We start from the raw sequence: 26,045 nt of genomic DNA, 5'->3' as shown, positions 1-26,045 counted from the left end.
TGTCCTGAGGTCAGGGCAAGTAGTGCTTTGTGGCCAGTGCTCCTTGACCTGCCTCTGGCCTTGGGGCTTGGGGCTGTTCCATAGACCAGCAGACAGCTCCCAGTGCAGCAGGGTCCATAGACGCAGCAGACAGCTCCCAGTGCAGCAGGGTCCATAGACGCAGCAGACAGCTCCCAGTGCAGCAGGGTCCATAGACGCAGCAGACAGTTCCCAGTGCAGCAGGGTCCGTAGACGCAGCAGACAGCTCCCAGTGCAGCAGGGTCCATAGACCAGCAGACAGCTCCCAGTGCAGCAGGGTCCATAGACGCAGCAGACAGCTCCCAGTGCAGCAGGGTCCATAGACCAGCAGACAGCTCCCAGTGCAGCAGAGTCCATAGACGCAGCAGACAGCTCCCAGTGCAGCAGGGTCCATAGACGCAGCAGACAGCTCCCAGTGCAGCAGGGTCCATAGACGCAGCTCCCAGTATAGCAGAGTCCGTAGACGCAGCAGACAGCTCCCAGTGCAGCAGGGTCCATAGACCAGCAGACAGCTCCCAGTGCAGCAGGGTCCATAGACGCAGCAGACAGCTCCCAGTGCAGCAGGGTCCATAGACGCAGCTCCCAGTACAGCAGAGTCCGTAGACGCAGCAGACAGCTCCCAGTGCAGCAGGGTCCATAGACCAGCAGACAGCTCCCAGTGCAGCAGGGTCCATAGACGCAGCAGACAGCTCCCAGTGCAGCAGGGTCCATAGACGCAGCTCCCAGTACAGAGAGTCCGTAGACGCAGCAGACAGCTCCCAGTGCAGCAGGGTCCATAGACCAGCAGACAGCTCCCAGTACAGCAGGGTCCGTAGACCAGCAGACAGCTCCCAGTGCAGCAGAGTCCGTAGACACAGCAGACAGCTCCCAGTGCAGCAGAGTCCGTAGACGCAGCAGACAGCTCCCAGTGCAGCAGGGTCCATAGACCAGCAGACAGCTCCCAGTGCAGCAGGGTCCATAGACGCAGCTCCCAGTACAGCAGAGTCCGTAGACGCAGCAGACAGCTCCCAGTGCAGCAGGGTCCATAGACGCAGCTCCCAGTACAGCAGAGTCCGTAGACGCAGCAGACAGCTCCCAGTGCAGCAGGGTCCATAGACGCAGCTCCCAGTGCAGCAGAGTCCGTAGACGCAGCAGACAGCTCCCAGTGCAGCAGGGTCCATAGACGCAGCTCCCAGTGCAGCAGAGTCCGTAGACGCAGCAGACAGCTCCCAGTGCAGCAGGGTCCATAGACCAGCAGACAGCTCCCAGTGCAGCAGGGTCCATAGACCAGCAGACAGCTCCCAGTGCAGCAGGGTCCATAGACCAGCAGACAGCTCCCAGTGCAGCAGGGTCCATAGACGCAGCAGACAGCTCCCAGTGCAGCAGGGTCCATAGACGCAGCTCCCAGTACAGCAGAGTCCGTAGACGCAGCAGACAGCTCCCAGTGCAGCAGGGTCCATAGACCAGCAGACAGCTCCCAGTGCAGCAGGGTCCATAGACGCAGCAGACAGCTCCCAGTGCAGCAGGGTCCATAGACGCAGCTGCCAGTACAGCAGAGTCCGTAGACGCAGCAGACAGCTCCCAGTGCAGCAGGGTCCGTAGACGCAGCAGACAGCTCCCAGTGCAGCAGGGTCCATAGACGCAGCAGACAGCTCCCAGTGCAGCAGGGTCCATAGACGCAGCAGACAGCTCCCAGTGCAGCAGGGTCCATAGACGCAGCAGACAGCTCCCAGTGCAGCAGGGTCCATAGACCAGCAGACAGCTCCCAGTGCAGCAGGGTCCATAGACGCAGCAGACAGCTCCCAGTGCAGCAGGGTCCATAGACCAGCAGACAGCTCCCAGTGCAGCAGAGTCCATAGACCAGCAGACAGCTCCCAGTGCAGCAGAGTCCATAGACCAGCAGACAGCTCCCAGTGCAGCAGGGTCCATAGACGCAGCAGACAGCTCCCAGTGCAGCAGGGTCCATAGACGCAGCTCCCAGTATAGCAGAGTCCGTAGACGCAGCAGACAGCTCCCAGTGCAGCAGGGTCCATAGACCAGCAGACAGCTCCCAGTGCAGCAGGGTCCATAGACGCAGCAGACAGCTCCCAGTGCAGCAGGGTCCATAGACCAGCAGACAGCTCCCAGTACAACAGGGTCCGTAGACGCAGCAGACAGCTCCCAGTGCAGCAGAGTCCGTAGACACAGCAGACAGCTCCCAGTGCAGCAGAGTCCGTAGACGCAGCAGACAGCTCCCAGTGCAGCAGGGTCCATAGACCAGCAGACAGCTCCCAGTGCAGCAGGGTCCATAGACGCAGCTCCCAGTACAGCAGAGTCCGTAGACGCAGCAGACAGCTCCCAGTGCAGCAGGGTCCATAGACGCAGCTCCCAGTACAGCAGAGTCCGTAGACGCAGCAGACAGCTCCCAGTGCAGCAGGGTCCATAGACGCAGCTCCCAGTACAGCAGAGTCCGTAGACGCAGCAGACAGCTCCCAGTGCAGCAGGGTCCATAGACGCAGCTCCCAGTGCAGCAGAGTCCGTAGACGCAGCAGACAGCTCCCAGTGCAGCAGGGTCCATAGACCAGCAGACAGCTCCCAGTGCAGCAGGGTCCATAGACGCAGCAGACAGCTCCCAGTGCAGCAGGGTCCATAGACGCAGCTCCCAGTACAGCAGGGTCCATAGACGCAGCAGACAGCTCCCAGTGCAGCAGGGTCCATAGACCAGCAGACAGCTCCCAGTGCAGCAGGGTCCATAGACCAGCAGACAGCTCCCAGTGCAGCAGGGTCCATAGACGCAGCAGACAGCTCCCAGTGCAGCAGGGTCCATAGACGCAGCTCCCAGTGCAGCAGAGTCCGTAGACGCAGCAGACAGCTCTCAGTGCAGCAGGGTCCGTAGACCAGCAGACAGCTCCCAGTGCAGCAGGGTCCATAGACGCAGCAGACAGCTCCCAGTGCAGCAGGGTCCATAGACCAGCAGACAGCTCCCAGTGCAGCAGGGTCCATAGACCAGCAGAAAGCTCCCAGTACAGCAGGGTCCGTAGACGCAGCTCCCAGTACAGCAGAGTCCGTAGACGCAGCAGACAGCTCCCAGTGCAGCAGGGTCCATAGACCAGCAGACAGCTCCCAGTGCAGCAGGGTCCATAGACGCAGCAGACAGCTCCCAGTGCAGCAGGGTCCATAGACGCAGCTCCCAGTGCAGCAGAGTCCGTAGACGCAGCAGACAGCTCTCAGTGCAGCAGGGTCCGTAGACCAGCAGACAGCTCCCAGTGCAGCAGGGTCCATAGACGCAGCAGACAGCTCCCAGTGCAGCAGGGTCCATAGACCAGCAGACAGCTCCCAGTGCAGCAGGGTCCATAGACCAGCAGAAAGCTCCCAGTGCAGCAGGGTCCGTAGACGCAGCTCCCAGTACAGCAGAGTCCGTAGACGCAGCAGACAGCTCCCAGTGCAGCAGGGTCCATAGACCAGCAGACAGCTCCCAGTGCAGCAGGGTCCATAGACGCAGCTCCTAGTACAGCAGAGTCCGTAGACGCAGCAGACAGCTCCCAGTGCAGCAGGGTCCATAGACCAGCAGACAGCTCCCAGTGCAGCAGGGTCCATAGACGCAGCAGACAGCTCCCAGTGCAGCAGGGTCCATAGACGCAGCTCCCAGTACAGCAGAGTCCGTAGACGCAGCAGACAGCTCCCAGTGCAGCAGGGTCCATAGACCAGCAGACAGCTCCCAGTGCAGCAGGGTCCATAGACGCAGCAGACAGCTCCCAGTGCAGCAGAGTCCATAGACGCAGCTCCCAGTGCAGCAGAGTCCGTAGACGCAGCAGACAGCTCCCAGTGCAGCAGGGTCCGTAGACCAGCAGACAGCTCCCAGTGCAGCAGGGTCCATAGACGCAGCAGACACCTCCCAGTGCAGCAGGGTCCATAGACGCAGCAGACAGCTCCCAGTGCAGCAGGGTCCATAGACGCAGCAGACAGCTCCCAGTGCAGCAGGGTCCATAGACCAGCAGACAGCTCCCAGTGCAGCAGGGTCCATAGACGCAGCAGACAGCTCCCAGTGCAGCAGGGTCCATAGACGCAGCTCCCAGTGCAGCAGGGTCCGTAGACGCAGCAGACAGCTCCCAGTGCAGCAGGGTCCATAGACCAGCAGACAGCTCCCAGTGCAGCAGGGTCCATAGACGCAGCAGACAGCTCCCAGTGCAGCAGGGTCCATAGACGCAGCTCCCAGTGCAGCAGAGTCCGTAGACGCAGCAGACAGCTCCCAGTGCAGCAGGGTCCATAGACGCAGCTCCCAGTACAGCAGAGTCCGTAGACGCAGCAGACAGCTCCCAGTGCAGCAGGGTCCATAGACGCAGCTCCCAGTGCAGCAGAGTCCGTAGACGCAGCAGACAGCTCCCAGTGCAGCAGGGTCCATAGACGCAGCTCCCAGTACAGCAGAGTCCGTAGACGCAGCAGACAGCTCCCAGTGCAGCAGGGTCCATAGACGCAGCTCCCAGTGCAGCAGAGTCCGTAGACGCAGCAGACAGCTCCCAGTGCAGCAGGGTCCATAGACCAGCAGACAGCTCCCAGTGCAGCAGGGTCCATAGACGCAGCAGACAGCTCCCAGTGCAGCAGGGTCCATAGACGCAGCTCCCAGTACAGCAGAGTCCGTAGACGCAGCAGACAGCTCCCAGTGCAGCAGGGTCCATAGACCAGCAGACAGCTCCCAGTGCAGCAGGGTCCATAGACGCAGCAGACAGCTCCCAGTGCAGCAGGGTCCATAGACCAGCAGACAGCTCCCAGTGCAGCAGGGTCCATAGACCAGCAGACAGCTCCCAGTGCAGCAGGGTCCATAGACGCAGCTCCCAGTACAGCAGAGTCCGTAGACGCAGCAGACAGCTCCCAGTGCAGCAGGGTCCATAGACCAGCAGACAGCTCCCAGTGCAGCAGGGTCCATAGACGCAGCAGACAGCTCCCAGTGCAGCAGGGTCCATAGACGCAGCTCCCAGTACAGCAGAGTCCGTAGACGCAGCAGACAGCTCCCAGTGCAGCAGGGTCCATAGACCAGCAGACAGCTCCCAGTGCAGCAGGGTCCATAGACGCAGCTCCCAGTACAGCAGAGTCCGTAGACGCAGCAGACAGCTCCCAGTGCAGCAGGGTCCGTAGACCAGCAGACAGCTCCCAGTGCAGCAGGGTCCATAGACGCAGCAGACAGCTCCCAGTGCAGCAGGGTCCATAGACGCAGCAGACAGCTCCCAGTGCAGCAGGGTCCATAGACCAGCAGACAGCTCCCAGTGCAGCAGGGTCCATAGACCAGCAGACAGCTCCCAGTGCAGCAGGGTCCATAGACGCAGCAGACAGCTCCCAGTGCAGCAGGGTCCATAGACGCAGCAGACAGCTCCCAGTGCAGCAGGGTCCATAGACGCAGCAGACAGCTCCCAGTGCAGCAGGGTCCATAGACGCAGCAGACAGCTCCCAGTGCAGCAGGGTCCGTAGACGCAGCAGACAGCTCCCAGTGCAGCAGGGTCCGTAGACGCAGCAGACAGCTCCCAGTGCAGCAGGGTCCGTAGACGCAGCAGACAGCTCCCAGTGCAGCAGGGTCCGTAGACCAGCAGACAGCTCCCAGTGCAGCAGGGTCCATAGACGCAGCAGACAGCTCCCAGTGCAGCAGGGTCCATAGACCAGCAGACAGCTCCCAGTGCAGCAGGGTCCATAGACCAGCAGACAGCTCCCAGTGCAGCAGGGTCCATAGACGCAGCAGACAGCTCCCAGTGCAGCAGGGTCCATAGACGCAGCTCCCAGTACAGCAGGGTCCATAGACGCAGCAGACAGCTCCCAGTGCAGCAGGGTCCATAGACGCAGCAGACAGCTCCCAGTGCAGCAGGGTCCATAGACCAGCAGACAGCTCCCAGTGCAGCAGGGTCCATAGACGCAGCAGACAGCTCCCAGTGCAGCAGGGTCCATAGACGCAGCTCCCAGTGCAGCAGGGTCCATAGACCAGCAGACAGCTCCCAGTGCAGCAGGGTCCATAGACTAGCAGACAGCTCCCAGTGCAGCAGGGTCCATAGACGCAGCAGACAGCTCCCAGTGCAGCAGGGTCCATAGACGCAGCTCCCAGTACAGCAGGGTCCATAGACGCAGCAGACAGCTCCCAGTGTAGCAGGGTCCATAGACGCAGCAGACAGCTCCCAGTGCAGCAGGGTCCATAGACCAGCAGACAGCTCCCAGTGCAGCAGGGTCCATAGACGCAGCAGACAGCTCCCAGTGCAGCAGGGTCCATAGACGCAGCTCCCAGTGCAGCAGGGTCCATAGACCAGCAGACAGCTCCCAGTGCAGCAGGGTCCATAGACTAGCAGACAGCTCCCAGTGCAGCAGAGTCCATAGATGCAGCAGACAGCTCCCAGTGCAGCAGGGTCCATAGACGCAGCTCCCAGTACAGCAGGGTCCATAGACGCAGCAGACAGCTCCCAGTGCAGCAGGGTCCATAGACGCAGCAGACAGCTCCCAGTGCAGCAGGCTGCAGCCCTCCAGGCTGGGACTCAGGTCTGCTGTCCAAGGGAGTCTGCACCCACTGTTGCGAGCGTTTATCGCTTCTTTCTCGCATCAAAGAATTTTAAGGCTGGTTCCTCTCATGCAAAAGTGTGTGTCAATTGAGAGGATAGAAATGACAAAGTTACTGTGACTCTAGCTGGTGTCAATGCCTACGTGGGAAATAGCTTATCTGTCTGGTGACTTATCATTGCTCAGCCCACAGCCAGTGCTGGGAGTGACTGAATTTGTGGGCCCTCTCTGCTGACTCCTCAGGGGCCTGTGGTGCCTGTGGATCTAGGGCAGAACGACCTTTGTCCTGGGATAGAGCCTGGAGTACCCACTGTTTTTGACATAGAATTAGGGGAAGTGGGTGATTGGTAGGGCTGGAGGGAGAACTTCCGGAACACCCATCACTTCTTAGAGGCTGTGGGTCTCAGTCCTGATCATAGAGAGCAGACATGACTGACACCATAGCCCCCATTTACTGGTCAGCAATAGAACCGGCTGAGCCCACTGTCCTCGTCGGGCTGTGCTTTAAGGAGCCATTTCGAGAAGCCCAAAGAAATTAAACAGGATTGGAATCTTTGCCAGCGTCTATCAAAGACCATCAGGATGATAGAAATGAAAGCATACAGCCTCCCTGCTCGCCCCTCCCTCCCCAGCTCCCTCACATTGCAACCTAGCTTAGACTCTCTCACTTGGCAGGCTCCCCACAAGCTTCCTGACTCAGCTGGGGGCCTTTTCTTTTGTTCTCTTTGTCTTTCCAGCCAGTCTGAAAGAGCACGTGCAGCTCAGCTGTGGGCCTCACTGTGCATCACTCTGTAACCTCTGAGTGAGTGAGTTATCTGTCGATGTCAGGGGCCTGCATTTTATATCATCACCATTTTAAAGCGTGTTCTTCAGAGAGTCACAGAATGCGCTTTATGTGGCAGGGTGCTAGGTGAGGGCTGGCGAAGATGGACAGGTGCAGCCCTGTTTCTTAGGGTGCCTCTGCTAAGGAGGAGGCAGGCATGCGGCAGGCCCTGTGCAGTGGGCCATGAGCTGGAGGATCCCTGGGGCCTGGCCGGCCTTCGTGGCGGAATTGCATCTTGAAGGATGAATGCTGCAGGAAAATGCCACGGCCGAGGGTCAAGGGCGCTGCTCAAGGCATTCTGGTGGCTTGATGCAGTTGGCTCGTGTGTGTGTTTGAGACCTGTTTTTGAACCTGAAAATCTTTGGGTTGGATTAGGGGTCAGCAGATTTTTTAAGTTAAAAAAAAAATGCACAAAAGCCATTCTTAGCTTGTGGGAAGTTCAAAAATGGGCTTGGGCTTAATTAGGCCCATGGGCATGGTTTGTCCACCAGAGGCCTAGTTTGTTGCCCCACCCTCTGGTGCTGCATTACCAAGTGTGACCCAAACTCTTGGCTGCGAGAAGCACTGTGTGCTTTAAGATTATGGGAATAGCACATTCTAGAAAGACAATTTCAACTGCAGAGTAGATGTTAGACTGAAAAGGAGAGAGACTGGAGCTAGACAATGAGTTAATGGTCTATTCTGTTAATAGCGACTTCAAGGATGGAGTGTCTTAACATGAGAAGGTGGCAGTGGAGAGGAGATGTAGAAGGCACAGGACTTGGAGACTGCGTGAGGGGAAGCTTGGCTGAAAGCTCCTAGCCAGGGCTCTCCACAGTGGTGGTTACAACTGCTAAGAAGAGTGGGTTGTAACCATGTAATACACTGTTGCATTTCTTTTTTTTTGTTTTTTTTGTATTTTTCTGAAGCTGGAAACGGGGAGGCAGTCAGACAGACTCCCGCATGTGCCTGACTGGGATCCACCCGGCACACCCACCAGGGGGTGATGCTCTGCCCATCCAGAGCGTTGCTCTGTTGCGACCAGAGCCAGTCTAGCGCCTGAGGCAGAGGCCATGGAGCCATCCTCAGCGCCCGGGCCATCTTTGCTCCAGTGGAGCCTCGGCTACGGAGGTGGAAGAGAGACAGAGAGGAAGGAGAGGGGGAGGGGTGGAGAAGCAGATGGGCGCTTGTCCTGTGTGCCCTGGCCGGGAATCGAACCCGGGACTTCTGCACGCCAGGCCAACGCTCTACCACTGAGCCAACCGGCCAGGGCCACACTGTTGCATTTCTTAAAAGTAATGTAGATATCTTCATTACCCAGTTGAGAAAGTAGATGAAAAGCCAGTGTGTTATGAAATCCCTTAGTATAAAAGCCTGTAAGGGATATACTGAGGTGTTTGCTATTGGTGGTGGGATTGTGGGTGACTCTCATTTTTTCTTAGTTGTTTTGACAACCCCCACTCTTGGCACTGGCTGGACCCCCTTGTTTGATTCAGTGTTTGAATGGAGCAGCAAGTGGGTTCCCCTGACTGGTTCCCAACATTGGAGGGAAAGCATTGAGCATTTTTCATAGATGTTCTTTATCAGGGTGAAAGTTTTTATTACAAAAGAATCTTAATGCTTTTTTCTCATCTGTTGAAATTATCATTGTGTTTTTTGTCCTATGTTCTATTTTATTTTTAAAGATTTTATATATTGCTTTAAGAAAGAGAGAGAGAGAAAGAGAAGGGGGGGAGGAGCAGGAAGCATGAATTTGTTACAGTTGCTCCTCATATGTGCCCTGACTAGGTAAGCCCAGGTTTTGAACCTGTGACCTTGACACTTTATCCACTACACCACCACAAGTCAGGCTATCTTATGTTCTACTAATATTTATTACTTTGATTTTCAGATGTTAAGCCAACCTTGCATTCTGTAGTTTTCTTACGTACCTTTGACTTGCTTGGTCTTCTGTGTAACACCTTTATCTCAGAATAAGCTGGGAAGTGTTTCCTTTTTGTCCCAATCAGTAATTATGATGGGATTGAATATGCCTTTGGGCCATTTGGGAATGCCTGTTTAATTTTTCTGACCATTTAAAAAAAAATTGATTTGTAGTTATTTGTTTCTCCATTCTAGAGTTGAGTAATATTAACCTGTTAGCACCTAGCCGCACATTGGGGTCCTGCGTGGGGCGACGTAGCTCACAGTAGATGCTGTGTGTTTCCACATGGGGTGTCTGCAGCTTCTACTTTGATGAAATAGATTCAGACTGTTACTTAACAGTCTGTGTGGTATCCCATTTATATAGAGTCTTGTCAGTTATATGAATATATTCACACAGAAAAATGTTTGGAAGGTTATACACAAATGTTAAAGTAGGTGGCTTATGGGTAATTTCACTTTTCAATTTTTCCCAATTTTCTGTATAAATTAAAAAAAATTACAGAGTAATCAATGAATTTTTCTTTTGAAAATTGAATCCTGTTCAGGCAGGATCTATCCTACTTGTTTCTCTCTCGTCCTCTCCCACTCTGCCTATAGCTTCTATCAGGATGAGTTTGGAGGACATCCTCCCAAAAACACACAGCATTTTTCTATATGTGTTTTGTTTTTCTGTTTATGAAAATGTTTTCTTTTTGAAAATACTATCAAACAACAGAAATGATGTAGGCTTTCTTTTGTGTGTGACAGAGATAGGGACAAACAGGAAGGGAGAAAGATGAGGACCATCAATTTTTCATTGTGGCTCCTTAGTTATTCATTGATTGCTTTCTCATATGTGCCTTGATGGGGGGGGGGTTGGGGGGGCAGCTAAAACAGCGAGTGACCCCTTGCTCAAGCCAGCAACCTTGGGCTTCAAGGCAGTGACCTTTGGGCTCAAGCCAGCGACCATGGGGTCATATCTATGATCTCATGCTCAAGTCAGAGATCCCGCACTCAAGCTGGTGAGCCCATGCTCAAGCCGGCAACCTCAGGGTTTTGAACCTAGGTCTTCTTCGTCCCAGTCTGACACTATTCACTGCACCACCTCCTCCTGGTCAGGCAAGATGCAAGTTTGATGAAAGGTTTTTTTTGTGTGTGGTTGATTTGAGATTAAGTTGCCTCTGGGATGCCCATTACTCCTAAATATGTCAGTATATTTCCTACAAAGACACACTTTTAAAATGTTTTGGTTGATTTGAGAAAGAGGAAAGAAGAGAGAGAGAGAGAATATTAACTCATTGCTCCACTCAGTTCTCCATTTAATTGTGCACTCATTGCCTCTCCTACATACCCTGACGGGGTGATCGAATCCACAACCTCGTCCAATGAGCCACCCAGTCAGGGCCACAGAGACACTTTTTTTTTTTTTTTTTTTTTTGCATTTCTCCTAAGCTGGAAGCAGGGAGAAGACAGTCAGACAGACTCCCCCATGCACCCAACCGGATCCACCCGGCACGCCCACCAGGGGGCAACGCTCTGCCCACCAGGGGGCGATGCTCTGCCCCTCCGGGGCGTTGCTCTGCTACGACCAGAGCCACTCTAACGCCTGGGGCAGAGGCCAAGGAGCCATCCCCAGCACCCGGGCCATCTTTGCTCCAATGGAGCCTCGGCTGCAGGAGGGGAAGAGAGAGACAGAGAGGAAGGAGAGGGGGAGGGGTGGAGAAGCAGATGGGCGCTTCTCCTGTGTGCCCTGGCCGGGAATCGAACCCGGGACTTCTGCACGCCAGGCCGATGCTCTACCACTGAGCCAACCGGCCAGGGCCTACACTCTTTTTTTTTTTGAAAGAGAGAGGAGAAAAGGCCTCCACTTGTTCTACTTCGTTTCACCATCAATTGTTTCTCATACTTCCCTTCACCAGGGCTTCAACTGGAACTTTTGGGATTAAGCTGGTGACCCCAGGATTGAGCTGGAGACCTGAGCCTGAGCCGGTGTCCCAGGATTAAACTGGCAACCTCAGTGCTCCAGGGTTACGCTTTATCCACTGTGCCACCATCCAGGGAACAAAGACACTCTTACTGAACATAGTATAGCCATCAACATGAGGAAATTAATGTGTCTTTCAAAAACATATTTATATGATGTTGAGCTACTAGCACTATTATGCTATGTGCCTTTTTAATTACACAAAATATTATTTTCTGATTTTATTGTTACACATCTCTTTCAGAATAGTCTTTTCTGATTGCATTGGTTTCATTGAAGCAGTGCCTGATTTTCATCTACACGGTGTGATGTCGCACCTGTCTCTTTCTCTATTTTACTTTTTTGTCATAAAATAAACATAAATTTTTACCATTTTGATCACTGTAAGCATACTTCTTGGTGGCATTAAGTACATTCACAGTGTTGCACAACCATCATCACTGTCTGTTTCTAGAACATTTCCACCCCTAGCATATATTCTGCCTGTTGAGCAATGACTCCTTTTCCCCGTCCAGCCCTATGAATTTGCCTGCCTGCCTGCTTCCCTGCTTGTCTGTCTCATAGAAGTAAAATTCAGCAATTTGTGTCTGGCTTATCTCAGCATGTTCTCAAGGTTCATCCATGTAGCCTGTGTCAGAATTTCATTCCTTTTTCCGGCTGAATAATATCCCACTGTCAGTATGAACCACATTTTCTTTACCTGTTCGCCTGCTGGTGGACATGAGTTTTCTCCATCTTCTGACTGCTTTGCATGAGGCTGCTGTGAGCATTTGTAATTATCTGTTTGAGTGCCTCCTTTTCAGTTACTTGGGGTGTTTACCTAGTGGAATTGCTGGGTCATTTGGTAGTGTTTTGTTTAACTTTTTGAGACACTACCAAAGGATTTTCCACAGTGGCTGCAGCATTTTGCACGAGGGTTCAGTTTCAGCACTGCCTCCCCCACACCTGTCATGGTCCGTCCTTTTGATAACAGCCATCTATAGTGGGCGTGAGGCCTGCCTTGCTGGTGCCACGCAACTGTCCTGTCCTCCCTCGCTGGACCACGGCTCTTTGCTTCCTTGGCTCTGGTGGGTTTTGTTCCCTTGCTTCTTAATACAGGAGCTTTAAAACTATTCTCTTCCCGTGAGATGTACACAGAGCACCATTTACTAAAAACTTGCTGGAAATTGCTGATTCTATTGAAATGCAAAATAGGCAGAACTAATGAGAGGGCGGTCTGAACTCTGGAAGAATTGGAACTGGCATGAAATGAGAATCGTGAAAAACACCAGGCTGATCCTATTGCTCGAAGTGTCAAAGCATCATGGGGAAGGGCCCCCTATTGGCTTTTCATAAAGTATTTATGTGTGCCTCTGGGGGTTTCTGAGGGCTTTCCATTATTAAATGATTTTTTTCAATCAACTTTTTTACTTTGGAAAGGAGTTCTTACACTACATGTAAGAAAAGTGAGAAAACACTTCTTTCAGACCTAAGTGTCTTTCACGCTGGAAAAGAGTCAGGTCACTCTGTGCATTCACTTGGTGTGTTCCCCCCGAGTGTGCTGGACAAGGGAGGGTGATGCTTGGGTCTCCAGTCAAGTGAGGCCATGGGCACTGGGGAGGAGCTGGTGAGGGAGTGGATGTGTGTGGCCAGGGGTGTGGTGTGTGCACACTCATGGAGGGCTTTAAGAAAGTCCCAGGTTTGAGTTGGGGTGGATGGGTCTGGCCAGAGGAGATGCTCTGGACTGTCCATCCTTTCAGGGATGGTCCAGCAGAGGTGCTCAGCATGGCAGTAACAGACTTTGTGTGTGGTAGAGACAGAGTCAGAGAGAGGGACAGATAGGGTCAGACAGACAGGAAGGGAGAACATCAATTCTTCACTGCGGCTCCTTAGTTGTTGTTCATTGATTGATTTCTCATATGTGCCTTGACGGGGGGGGGGGGGCTACAGCAGACCGAGTGACCCCTTGCTCAAGCCAGTGACCTTGGGCTAAAGCTGGTGAGCTTTGCTCAAAGCAGACGAGCCCATGCTGAAGCTGGCGACCTCTGGTTCTTGAACCTGGGTCCTCCACAACCCAATCTGACGCTCTATCCCAGGGGTCGAGAACCTTTTTGGCTGAGAGAGCCATGAATGCCACATATTTTAAAATGTAATTCCGTGAGAGCCATACAGTATGTTTAACACTAAATACAAGTAAATTGTGCATTTTATGTAAGACCAACCCTTAAAGTACAATAAGTCTCTGAATTCTTTTTAATAACGTTGTTATGCTGTTGCTAACCAATGATGAATAAAGTACTTCTTACCATTAATGTGACTTCTAGTGCTGCATGGTTTTGCTGATGGCTTTATAGACTGGTTGATACATGGTGAGGTTAAGCTTCATGCAGGTGTTGAGACTTCCATCTATTAAACATAATCATAGGTTGTCTTAACATTCTTTAGATGTGAGAAAGACTGCTCACATGCATACGTAGAGCCAAACACTGTCAGTACAGCAATACTCACACTCTGCAGTGTGTGGTATGTGACGGGAAGTGTGTTCCAAGTTTTGACAATCAGCTGGTCCACAGGTTGAAGTTTTGTCATTTCTCCCCACTTGTGTTTGCTCGCCAACTCTGCTTGCTGTCATGCAGGTCTTTCCAAATCTTCATTCAGTGACTTGAACTTGTTCACCCACATGTCTGAGGCCTTCATGTCAGCAGCTTGTAGCTCAAAATCTCTGACGGAGACACCGGGGATGTAACTCAGGTCAGCGTTGTCCACTGGACACTCATGTGGATGAGCGATGAACTTAAAAAGACGAGTGCGCTCACGAAATTCTCCAAAGTGCGCTTTGAATGACTGCAAGAGATTAGATGTGAAGCCCACTAGCTGCTGGAGATCAAGATGTTGAGCAGGGTCACTTGTTGTGCATGCATCTTTAAACTCTCCCAGTTTTTCAAAGTGTAGTAAACGACCTGTTTCAATGTCGGTGATGAAGAGTTCCAGCTTGTTTTCAAATGCAAACACTGCTTGTGGAAGAGATAAGACTGTACAACGCCTTGCATTTTCATATTGAGCTGGTTCAGATGTTCAGTCATGTCCATGAGATAGAACAACTTCAGGAGCCACTCAATGTTAGCTAACTCAGGATGCTCGACGTTTTTCATTTCAAGAAAAGTCCGGATTTTGCTCAGACAAGCCGCAAAACGGCTGAGCTCCTTTCCTCTTGACAACCAACACACATTGCTGTGCAGAAGCAGACTAGGATAATTATTCCCAACTTCATCCAGCAGTGTTTTAAACTGGTGATCATTTAAAGCTCGGGCAACAGTAAAGTTGACCACCCGAATGACCAGTGATATCACCTCACCAAGCTGCTCGCCACACATCTGAGCACAAAGCGCCTCCTGATGTAGGATGCAGTGAAAACTTAGGATGGGTCTCTTTTCATGTTCACGAAGAAGCGCTACGAATCCTCTTTTTCCCCACCATGCACGGAGCACAATCAGTACACACCGAAATAAGTTTATCCATCGGTAGATTTCTTTCTTTAGCGAGCACAGTGAAAGACTTGAATAAATCCTCCCCTCTTGTTGTCTCTTTCATAGACAAAACAGCAAGACATTCCTCACATAGTGTGTCACTGACAGCATACCTTGCAATCACGCTGAACTGGGATAAATGGCTTATGTCTGTTGACTCATCCAAAGTGAGAGAAAATAATGGTGCTACATTTATGTCCTTCACTTGTGTTGCCTCAGTTTGATTTGCCATCATGATGGTACGATTGTAAACAGTTCTTGCAACAGAGGCATGTCTTTTATTCATTTATCTTGTCTTTTTCCGAAAAGTCATCAAAAAGTTCATTGGCAACATTAAGCATGAATGTTTTGGCATACTCCCCATCTGTGAATGACTTTCTGTTTCTCACAATTGCTAAAGCACCAGCAAAGCTAGCCGAATTCCAGTCACCTTGTTGGGTCCAAACACGGAGTTGCTGCTGACTAGCTTGCACTCTGCACAGTAGCTCTTGACATGCTTTCTTCCTGCTGTCTTCTGCTGGATATTTCTATGCAATTGTAGTATGGTGTGTTGAAGTGCCGCTTTATATTTGACCGTTTCATTGATGCAATTTTATCATTGCATATTAGACACACTGCAGAACCTGCTCTCTCCACAAAGGCGAATTCCTCTGTCCATTCCTGCTGAAAGTACGATACTCCTCTTTTTTTCTTTTAGCCATCTTCTTCGTCATAAGGGTTTCTTCAATTAGCTAGCTGACTACTTGATTAAAAGGAGGGAAGTTTACTTCCTGACCTCACAACGACCCGTGTATGTTACGCATTATCCAATAAAAATTTGGTGGTGTCCCAGAGAACAGCTGTGATTGGCTCCAGCCACCCACAACCATGAACATGAGTGGTAGGAAATGAATGGATTGTAAATACGTGAGAATGTTTTATATTTTTAATGTTATTATTTTTTTTTATTAAAGATTTGTCTGCAAGCCAGATGCAGCCATCAAAAGAGCCACATCTGGCTCGCGAGCCATAGGTTTCCTACCCCTGCTCTATCCACTGTGCCACCGCCCGGTCAGGCAGTAACAGGCTTTTAAAAAAGGGAGCAGCTAAAAAAAAATAAAGAAAAAAAAAGGGAGCAGCTGTTGCTGTCATGGAAGTGGTGGGAGGAGGTGCTCAGTGCAGCCCCGCTGTGTCCAGCGTGGGCACGTGGGGCTGGCAACGCGGCACGGTTCCTGTCTGGCCGGTGGCAGTTGTTAAAAATACCTCTGTGGTCTATGTACTGGATGAGTTGAACAGTAACGATAGCTGATACCTGTGGGGCACTCACTCTGTGTCGTGCACACTTCCGAGCCCTCGAGAGCCTCCTTCCAGTGCCCTGAGGGGTTTGTACAGTGGCTCCAGTTCAGTCAAGAGGAACGTGGGGCAGTGAGAAGTCGGATGAGCCAGTCCCACAGCTGCGAATAGTGGAGATGGGATTCGACCGTGTGCGGAGGTCAGCCTCTGACATGCCGCGTGTGACGTCGTGCCGTGTGCAACATCGTGCCGTGTGCAGCGGCCAAGCGTGCTGGGGCTCATGCTTACCAACAGCTAGCGGGGTGCTGGGGGTGTATTTTCTTTGAATCAGATATTTTCTGTAAGGTCTTTTTTTTTATTAAGTGAGAGGAGGGAGAGCAGAGAGACCGACTCCCACATGCGCCCCAATTGGGATCCACCCGGCAAGCCTCCTAACAGGGTGATGCTCTGCCCATTTGGGGCCACTGCTCCATTGCATGGCAATCAAGCTATTTCAGCACCTGAGGCAAGGCCTGGCACCAGCTTGCTTGAACCATTTGAGCCTTGGTTGCAGGAGGAGAAGAGAGAGAGACAGAGAAAGAGAGAGAAAGGGAAGAAGGAGGGGTGGAGAAGCAGGTGGGCACCTCTCTTGTGTGCTTTGACTGGGAATCAGACCTAGGACTTCCACACGTTGGGCCGTTGCTCTACTGCTGAGCCAACTGGTCAGGGCTAAGATCTAGTTTTTCATGAGAATTTTATGAAGTATTTAAATGTCTGTCAAATGTAAAAGTAGACAGCTTACATTCACATGATAACTGTCAAGATTGTCGCAAGGCCCTGTCTTCTTTCCTCTTGCTGAGGTATCTTGAGTTGTGCTGTAGATGTAGTGAAGTTTTCACCTCTGAACTCTGAGCTTGTATCTTTCAAAAAGGCAGACTTTTTAAACACAACTAGTGTCATTTTCACACCTAATATATAGTTTACAAAAATTTCTCGGTATCATCTAACCATTTTTAACTTTCCCTCCAATTTGTCAGAGTGTCATGTTTCGGTTGGTTGGTCCTATCAGGATCCCAGCAGGGCCCACCCTGTACATGTGGTCTGTTGTTTGAACATTCTGTCCGCTGCTGTGTCTTCTGACTCTGGGAGGTGCTGGCAGCTGGTGTGCACCATGTTGCAACGGCTGGCACTCGTCTTTCTACACACACGCTGCCCTCTACTTTGCATGTTGGGGACCTGAGTACAGCAAACGACAGCATGCTGAGGGGCGCCTGTGTGTTTGCAGACACACGCATAGTTTTCAGTAAACACGTTGATTTGTGGCTTGAACCATTTGATCAGAGTCACGCCAGCTCTGTGACGTGGGAGAGTAGGTTCCCCAGGTAGGTGGGCCTGTGACAGTGCTGCGGTGTTCCTGGGGACGGCACGGGAGACCTTGGTAGATTCTCAGTCTCTGGGGCTTCCTCTGGACATATCACAGGACCTCTGCCCTGCTGTTCTTCAGATGGTCCTCAGGGTGGCTGCTCTGTGTTGTAGTGTGATTTTGATGCGGTCGTGGGAGGAGGTGAGCAGTGTTACCTGTCCACCATCTTCACTGAAAGCCCCCCCCCCCCCGTTTCTATGTTGCCAGAGTTCATTGTCACTGAGGACATGAGAGCTCTCTCTTTGGAGTGGGACTGAATTACCCTGTTTTTGTAAGGTGATGGTGTGCTGAGTCATTGTGAGACAAGCTGGCACAGCTGGTGCGCAGGCCTGCGTGAGCCTGGGCCTGGGGGAGGCACCCAGCTGACCCCAGTGTCCTCGTAGCCCCACTGTTCCTGCTCAGTGCCTCTGCCGGGGCGGCGTTCCGACTTCTCACGGAGTCCGGGCGCTTCCATCCCAGCTGGCTCGGAGGAGGCTTGGGGAGGAGCACACGTCCGCCTGTGTCCAGCCTGTGGAGGAGCGTGTGTCTTTGGGCTAAGTTGGGCTGGGTGTCTGGTAGCACCCCATCCAGCTGCGCAGTTCCATGGAGACCCTGCTTCCAGGCGCTGCTGTGTGAGAGCCGGGCAGGAGCAGGTTTTGTCAGTAAACGAGGTTGAGGCAGTGGAGCTATCCAAATTGAGAAGAGACTGATGTGTAAACTAGAAAACCAGCCTGTTAGTGGCAGCAGGAGACCTGTGTGCCTGTCTCCACGTTGAGGACGTCAGACTCAAAGTCAGTGAATGGGCCACCCTGCTCTAGCTGACACTTGGTCCTGCCTCAGAGCCTGTTCCCATCATGGCTGGGTTTATTTTCGTTCCCCTCAGGTGTGAGAGGCAGCCTGTGGAATGGCTTCATTCCGAGAAGCGTGGGACTCGGTGTGGGGTCATGCTTTCCTGGGTTCCATGGCGCCTGGTACATTTCTTGGGAGATCAGGTTCTGGGACAGTATAAGCTTGGCCACATGGCCCAGGTGGCTAGGCAGCAGGGAAGCCCGCATGGGTAAGTTGCTCACTCGGTGGGGACTGAGCACCTGGCTGGGCCATGTCTGTGCCACCCCTGAGGCACTGGATGGAGAAGATCACTGTTTCATTGTCTGTGGCCACTGTCCCCGGATAATCTGTGCCGGGCAACAGCAGTGCTGGTTGACTGCCTCGTGGGGCTGGCAAGTCAAGGGCAGAGGGCATGGCTTTCCTGGCCTGGGAGTGGGGGCCTCGGCTGGAAGACACGAGCCCTGGCCTTGGGTCCCCAGCAGGCTCCCTCACTCAGCTCTGATAGTGGTGGCGGTTACATGTGGCTGCTGACTGGACGTCCCCAAGTGACCTTTGCTATGGTCTGGGCTCCTCAGGGTGTGTTGTGCTAACGTCAGTGCCCTGGCCGCCTACTCCATGGAGCTGATGTTGGCTAGTCTCGGGCCAGGCAGCTGTAGCAGCCCGTCCAGTAAAGGTGAAGGAGTGCATAGCCACCTTTCCTGAGAGGTGTCAGCTTCATGTGAGCAGCGGGATGTGAGGATGGGGACATGCTAGTCAGCTGTCTCTGGGAAAGCAGAGAAGTCTCCACTATTGTGGCGAGGACAAGGGCCAGGCAGCGGCAAGGAGAGAGGCCAGGGAAGGGTTAAGGAGCAGATGGAAAGAGAGTTTGTTCTGATATTGCAAAATCCCTTAAATGTAAATTCTGGGCCAACTTTGGATATTAATTGTATTTTCCAAATTTAGGAACTAACTCCTTTTTCTGCCAAGGGAAAAAACAAAAAGACAAAAGAGGGAAAAGGAAATCTACCAGATATTGAAAGGGTTCATTCTTTCTCTTCAGCCCTTTTGGTAATTAGCTAGTGAATTGGTGCGATGAGAATAGTTTAAAATTAGAGGGTGGACAGAGAGTACTCTCTATCTCAGATGTTTCCTGGCCTGGAGATGGTCTGGTGTCTGAGCGCTGGCTCAGGGTGTGGTGCGAGCAGCACTTCTCCAGGGACAGCACCGCCTCTGGCCCGTGTCCCAGACGCACCGGTCTGAAGCCGAGAGCAGCACCTGGCGGCTCAGAACTCGGTGTCTGGCTTTGACTAGAAAGAAACATCTTGCCCTTGGGGAGAGGAGGTCCTTCTTGTCTGCTCGTGTCCATGGCGTGGCCTGGTGGAGGATTCAGCGGAGAGCTCAGTGAGCAGCCCTGCTCTGCTGGGGGATTGGCTCTCCTGTCCAGTCTCCTGGCTCCGAAACAAGAGTGCAGGGTCACTTGTGGACTTAGAAAGATAAATTCGTTTAACAAGCAGCACTGAGCATGCAGATAAATGTACAGTAATTTTTCCTTTTTCTTACTCTTGCCATTGTGGGGTATCTTCACAGCCCAGGGAGATGATACGGAACAGCAGACCTGGCACCAGAACACGGGGGGTCGGATAGGAATACTTTGGGGACAACTTCGTGCCCCCCCCCCCCCCCCCCCCCCCCCCCGCTGTTTGCAGCCACGCCTTCCTAGTCAAGTCTGGCTCAAATTCTTTGCAGCTGAAGATGAGTGTAGTAGTTAGAGTTAACCTTCTTGATGTTGGTGCTGGAGTAGGAGTTCAGTTCTGAGTGAGTTCCAGGAAAAGGTCTGGCTGCAGCCAGGGCCAGAAGACAGCCTCGGCCCCGGCCTCCTCCACGCTGTCCCACACCCGGCAGCTCTCAGGCGTGAGGTCAGTGCCCAGCTGGCTCTGCAAGCACAGCCGGGTTTGAGGTCTCTGTGCCAGGCCATTCTGGTGTCTGCTGTCGCATTTTATGGAGGACTGTCCTGCAGCTTGTATCTGTCTGCCCCTCCCTGTGGCTGGCCTGTCCCTGCGATTGCCAGTGGGGATGCCTGTGGGCCCAGTGCACCATGTTGAAGATGAGAGAACCTGAAAGCAGTTTTAAAATTTCTTGCTACTTTTGAGGATTTTCATTTTACCCTCTTCAACAAGGATGCTCTTTGTAGTTAGAGCCTCACAGTGGGGCTGAGAGTTTCCTGTAGTCGTACATAGAGTGCATGGGTGGGAAGACACTCGTGTCCAGGCAGTGGCATTGTGGTGTCTCTGGGAAATGGAGCCAAGTACAGTTAGGCTTTAGTAGTTCATGTCGTCTAAGAGCAGGCTTTCTGGACTGAAAGAACCTCGCAATATGAGGCTTTCTCCTCTTAGGTTTTCCTTTGGCCTCTGTGGTAGCTGACCCCAACGAATGGGATTGCACAGTCTGCTCTAGAGGAGGCTGGCGCTCTTTCCCTCCGGTCACTGCGGGACGTGCAGGGACACAAAGACCACTTTGGCAGAGTAGCTTGCTGAGGTGGTCACTATTCTTACTGGCCGGTAGGTAGGACACACTTTGCTTTGATTCGTCCAGGACAGATGCAAAGGGAGTGGAGCGTTGTTCTTTTTAGACTTTGCTGGAAACCTTTGACTTTGTGACATGTGACTAGGAAAAGCAATAGAATAACCCCTTCGAGCTAAGTTTTCTAGATGTGTTCCAGTAGAGGGTATAAGTTGCCCCTCTAACCCTAGCTTTGTGGTCATGACTGGCCAGGCGTGCTGTGAGATGCGGCCGTCTGTGCTGTCCTCAGCAGTCTTGAGTGGCTGCTGTGGGTAGGAACCCCCTGGTGACCACTGTTGCTTTGTGATCTGGGGACAGCAGGTAGAGAGAGTTGGGGGGTGTGGCTGAAAGGTAACTGGCCTGGAGGAGGCGGGCTACCCTGGGCTGTGTGTCTCAAAGAGCCACGTCCTCTCAGGGTTCCCAGGTCCTCTGCGCACACTCAGAAAACTATGAGTGGGGCCATCTGAGGAGCTCCAGGGCAGGAGGGAGCAGGGCTGAGCGTGCCCTTTCAGGCCTGTGTGCCTGGTGAGGAAGTCAGTTCTGTCCAGAAAGGCTGCCGTGGAAGCGTTGTGGAAGCACTGAGGAAGGAGGCCTGTCCCTGAGGTGCGCCCTGGCCCAGGGGGACAGGCAGGCTGTTCTCTTGGAGCAGCACTTGGTGTTGAAGGAATTGGTGGGGAGCTGGAGGTTCAGTGAGAACGTTCTGAGACCATTTTGTCCTATCTTCTGGTGAAAACATTCAAGAAGTTACATAAGTGTGACAGAGTCACGCCATTGGATTCTGGGGCTCTCAGTGGGGTATCAGGGGTTCTGTGTCACCTGGTCTCCCCGGGGGGGGTGCCAAGCGCTCCCTTCTCATTCTGCGTGGCTCGTGGAGGCCACCGCTGCACCAGGAGACCTGCTTCAGAGCCTGAGGGTGTGTGCTCACATCTCCAGCAGATGCCAATTACTGAAGGCAAGGATTTTTGTCCAGAGACCTGTATAATTCATGTGGACCAGACATTTGGTAATTCAGGATTGCTTCATTTATTCGTTTCTGTAACTCTTTTATAGGTTGTTGGGCATTTGAAATACCTAGATGGGTTTTTTTTTGTGTTTTTTTTTTTGTATTTTCTGAAGCTGGAAATGGAGAGAGACAGTCAGACAGACTCCCGCATGCGCCAGACCGGGATCCACCCGGCATGCCCACCAGGGAGCGATGCTCCACCCGCCAGGGGGCGATGCTCTGCCCCTCCGGGGCGTCGCTCTGTTGCGACCAGAGCCACTCTAGTGCCTGGGGCAGAGGCCAAGGAGCCATCCTCAGCACCCGGGCCATCTTTGCTTCAATGGAGCCTCGCTGCGGGAGGGGAAGAGAGAGACAGAGAGGAGGGAGAGGGGGAGGGGTGGAGAAGCAGATGGGCGCTTCTCCTGTGTGCCCTGGCCAGGAATCGAACCCGGGACTTCTGCACGCCAGGCCGACGCTCTACCACTGAGCCAACCGGCCAGGACCTGAAATACCTAGGTGGGTTTTTGTCAGCAGCAGAATGCACTTTAAAATAATTTTTAGCATTTCTGTAACAGCTAACATGGTGGAGATGTCTAACTGTGTAAGTGGTGCACGAGCATATTCTTCTTACTAAAGCACTGTCTCCAGAACACGGGGAGGTCCTGGAGGAGCCAGCTGTCCAGCCACTGCGTAGGAACTTGGTTTGGGGGGCTCCTCAGAGCAGGGAGTGTGCTGACCGTGTCTGTCTTCAGCAGGCCGTTCCGGTGAAGGGGGAGACGAAGCAGGACTGCTGCTGCATGAAGACAGAGCTGCTGAGGGAGGAAGGTAAGCGGCCTGCCCACGCAGTGTCTCCTCTCCCCGTCCCCGTTCCCGGCATAGCGCACATGGGGCAGGTAGAGAAGGGAAACCCGGTCAGAGGGTGAAGAGCAAGCCCCTCCAGCACACCTGGAAAGGTGAGACCACGTGGTCACGCAGGTGTTCTGGTAGTTCCTGCCTCTCCCGGCCAAAGCCACCTGCGCACTTGACCTGAGCACAAGCTGGGTTGCGCCAGGGTTTGAGGGCAGAGGAGGGTGCAGCAGGGTCTTGAAGCCACACGGTGATGCTGAGTGCATTTTGGACAAAATAAAACTAGGAGCTTGGGAAACACACCCGCCCTGGCTCCCTTCCCGACCTTTTCTAAAAGAAATTATGGTAAATGATGCCCGGTACCTCTTCTTCCTTCACATGCTGCCCCTGAGCCAAGGCTGGGACCCTCCTTTGGAGGACCTATGGGACCTATGTCCATGGCAGCCACACACCACCCTGTATCCCCTCTCCTTGTAGGGGCTTCATTCTCCACCTCTGGCCAGCATCTGTTGTCACCTGTCTCTGCAGCCATCCTGGTGGTTCTGACTGGCATTTCCCTGATGATGCTGAACATTTTTTCATGTACTTATTAGCCATTTACGTCTTCTTTGGAGAAATATATATTTATTTGCGTATTTTTAGAATTGGCTCTTGGTTTTTGTTACAGATATAAGCTCCCTATCAGATATGTGATTTGCAGGTATTTCCTCCCATTCTGTGGCTTCTCTTCTCACTTTCTTGATGGTGCCTGTAAAGCACAAGTGTCTTCAGTGTTGCTGTCTGAGTTTTTCTTTGGTTCTTGTGCTTTTGGTGTAACATGTAGGAAATTATTGCTCAGTAGAAGGTCACAAAGATTTATGCCTATGTTGTCTTTAGAGATTTGTTGTTTTATCTCTTATAGTTAGGTCTTTGATCCCTTTCGAGTTAATTTTTGTTTAGGGAATGAGGTAGGGTCCAACTTTATTCTTTTGCGTGTGGCAGTTAGTTGTCTTAGCGTCAGAGGTTGAAAAGACCATTCTTTCTTTCCCCATTGAATTGTCCTTCTATTCTTGTTGAAAATCAGTTGTCTGTAAATGTGGGTTTGTGTTTGGACTCTCGGTTCTATTCTGTGGATCAAATGTTCATTGACTGCTTTCTCATACATGCCTTGACCAGGGCACTGCAGCTGAGCCAGTAACCCCTTGCTCAAGTCAGCCACTTTTGGGCACAAGCATGTGATCACGGGATCATGTCTGTGATCCTGCTTTCAAGCCTCCAACTCTGTGCTTAAGCCGACAGCCTCGGGGTTTCCAACCTGGGTTTTCAGCGTCCCAGGTCGATGCTTTATCCACTGTGCCACCACCGATCAGGCTAGTTTTATAAGGAATTGCCAAATTGTTTTCCAAAACATGTATCCTGTTCAGCATCCCTGGGGACGATGAATGGGTTTCAGTTTCTGCATACCCTGTCTTTGTCTCTGTGATTGTAGCCATCTCTGGTGGGAGGGAGGGAGGGAGGGGCTGAGGGAGGGGTGCGATCTCATCTCATTGTGGGCTGGTTCTGCTGTTATTGAGTTTTCAGGTTTTGATTTTGTTTTGTTTTGTATTTTTCCGAAGTTGGAAACAGGGAGACAGTCAGACAGACTCCCGCATGCGCCCGACTGGGATCCACCCGGCATGCCCACCAGGGGGCGATGCTCTGCCCATCTGGGGCGTTGCTCTGTTGCAACCGGAGCCATTCTAGTGCCTGAGGCAGAGGCCACAGAGCCATCCTCAGCGCCCAGGCCAACTTTGCTCCAATGGAGCCTTGGCTGCGGAAGGGGAAGAGAGAGAGAGAGAGGAAGGAGAGGGGGAGGGTTGAGAAGCAGATGGGCGCTTGTCCTGTGTGCCCTGGCCGGGAATTGAACCCGGGACTCCTGCACGCCAGGCCGACGCTCTACCACTGAGCCAACCAGCCAGGGCCTTGAGGTTTTGATTTTGGTGAAGCCACTTTCTCAGTATTTTGTGCTTTTGGTGTAAAGTGTAAGACGCTTGCCCAGCTCAAGATCCCGAAGTTTGGTTTTTTATTTTTTCTAGAAGTTTCATAGTTTTACATCTTACATTTCCATTTCTTTTTTTGTTTTGAGTTAACTTTTATATAAGGTGTGGTGAGGTCACGGTTCTATTTTATAATTATTCTTTTCTAGATTCACTTGTTCTAGTAGCTTCTTATAGGTTCCTTTGTCTGTTAGGGACAGGTTGTGCTGCTGCTTCCTGGCCAGATGCCCTTTGTTTCTTTTTCCTGCTTGATGAAGGTGCCGACCAGAGCCCAGAGCAGTGTGCAGCGCAGGAGTGGTGGCAGACGGCTGGGCCCTGCTGGAGGCTTCTTCACTCCTCAGCACCTCTGACACCAGGCAGCTCCCACTCCGTGGCGCCAGGTGTGCCCTCAGTCTAGTTTTGTTCGGAAACTGCCTCCCTGGAGTTAGCACAGATCCCACACATTAATAAGGGTCAGTCCTATAAGACTGACCCTCGTCAGACGGCAGTCACACGTTGAGGGTCGCAGGGCATCCACAGCTTCTGACTGACTGACTACAGACGGGAGCTTCCCCTCAGATCTGCTGATTTGCTAGCACTCGGGAAAGCACTTGACTTCCTATTGCTGGTTTATGACAAAGGGCACAACACAGGAACAGCGGACGACAGAGATGCACAGGGCCAGGGTGGGGGTGGGGGCGGGGCAAGCTGCCAGGCCTCCTCGATGCAGCATTCCCCCCAGTGGACACGCTTACCAGCCTGGGAGCTCTCAGCCCTGTCGTGTGGGGCTTTTATGGAGGCTTCCTCCTGTAGGCATGCCAGATGTCAGCTCCTGTCCGTGCTCTAGGGTGCGGTTGGGGTGGGAGTCCAGCTTTTGACTGTGGCTTACTTGCTTTCCCTGGTGAATGCCTGCCATCCAGGGTCCCACCCAGAGGCACCTTATTAGAGCAAAGGACACTTCTATCACCCAGGAAATTAGGGATTTATGGAGCTCTGTGTTGGGAACCAGGATCAGAGACCAAATAACGCTTCCAGTTATGTCACACTGTGTAACCAAATGTATCTTCTTCTTGTTACTGTTACAACATATGCTTTTCATGTGTAACAAAATTGTTTTAGGCCACACATTTATTTTTCTAAGTTTTCCCTGGTTAACTTCGAGGTTTTGAGACCATATAAGTCACGTTTCTCACACTTCAGTCTGTGAGTGAGTCACAGAGTCTGGTGCGGCCCAGGGGTGTGGCTGCACCTGCAGGGGGGCTGTCAGCCTCCTCTGGTAGGAGCATCTCCCTGCTCCTCTGCTGCTGTTTTCTGGTTTGCTTGTTTTTTATGAAGATCTATCCGCTCTAGGCTTCTAGGATGAGCTGTGGTGTTCCTCAGTCCACTGATTAGAGTTTTTGATGGGACATCATTGAGTTTGTAAATTTAATTTGAGGCGAGTTGACATCTTGGTATTTTTGTCATTCATTGAAGATCGTAAAGTAACTTAAATAAATTTCTTTT

The 26,045-nt window shown here is 52.3% G+C and overlaps 1 protein-coding gene across 9 annotated transcripts in view; it reads left to right on the top strand.

The window, feature by feature from the left end:
• EHMT1 (euchromatic histone lysine methyltransferase 1) overlaps window positions 1–26,045 on the top strand; it is a 153,068-nt gene that overhangs the window by 53,452 nt on the left and 73,571 nt on the right. For 7 of the 9 annotated variants that reach the window (XM_066255584.1, XM_066255582.1, XM_066255585.1 and 4 more), the window contains exon 2: window positions 22,458–22,527. In XM_066255584.1, the coding sequence (XP_066111681.1) occupies window positions 22,458–22,527 (70 nt within the window). Of the gene's footprint in view, window positions 1–22,454; window positions 22,528–26,045 lie in introns of all 9 variants that reach the window. The other 2 variants (XM_066255583.1, XM_066255581.1) reach the window with 1 other exon arrangement.

Source organism: Saccopteryx bilineata, chromosome 2 (assembly GCF_036850765.1).
Source record: "Saccopteryx bilineata isolate mSacBil1 chromosome 2, mSacBil1_pri_phased_curated, whole genome shotgun sequence".
Classification (NCBI taxonomy): Eukaryota; Metazoa; Chordata; class Mammalia; order Chiroptera; family Emballonuridae; genus Saccopteryx; species Saccopteryx bilineata.
This window is presented reverse-complemented; position numbering and strand designations above follow the sequence as displayed.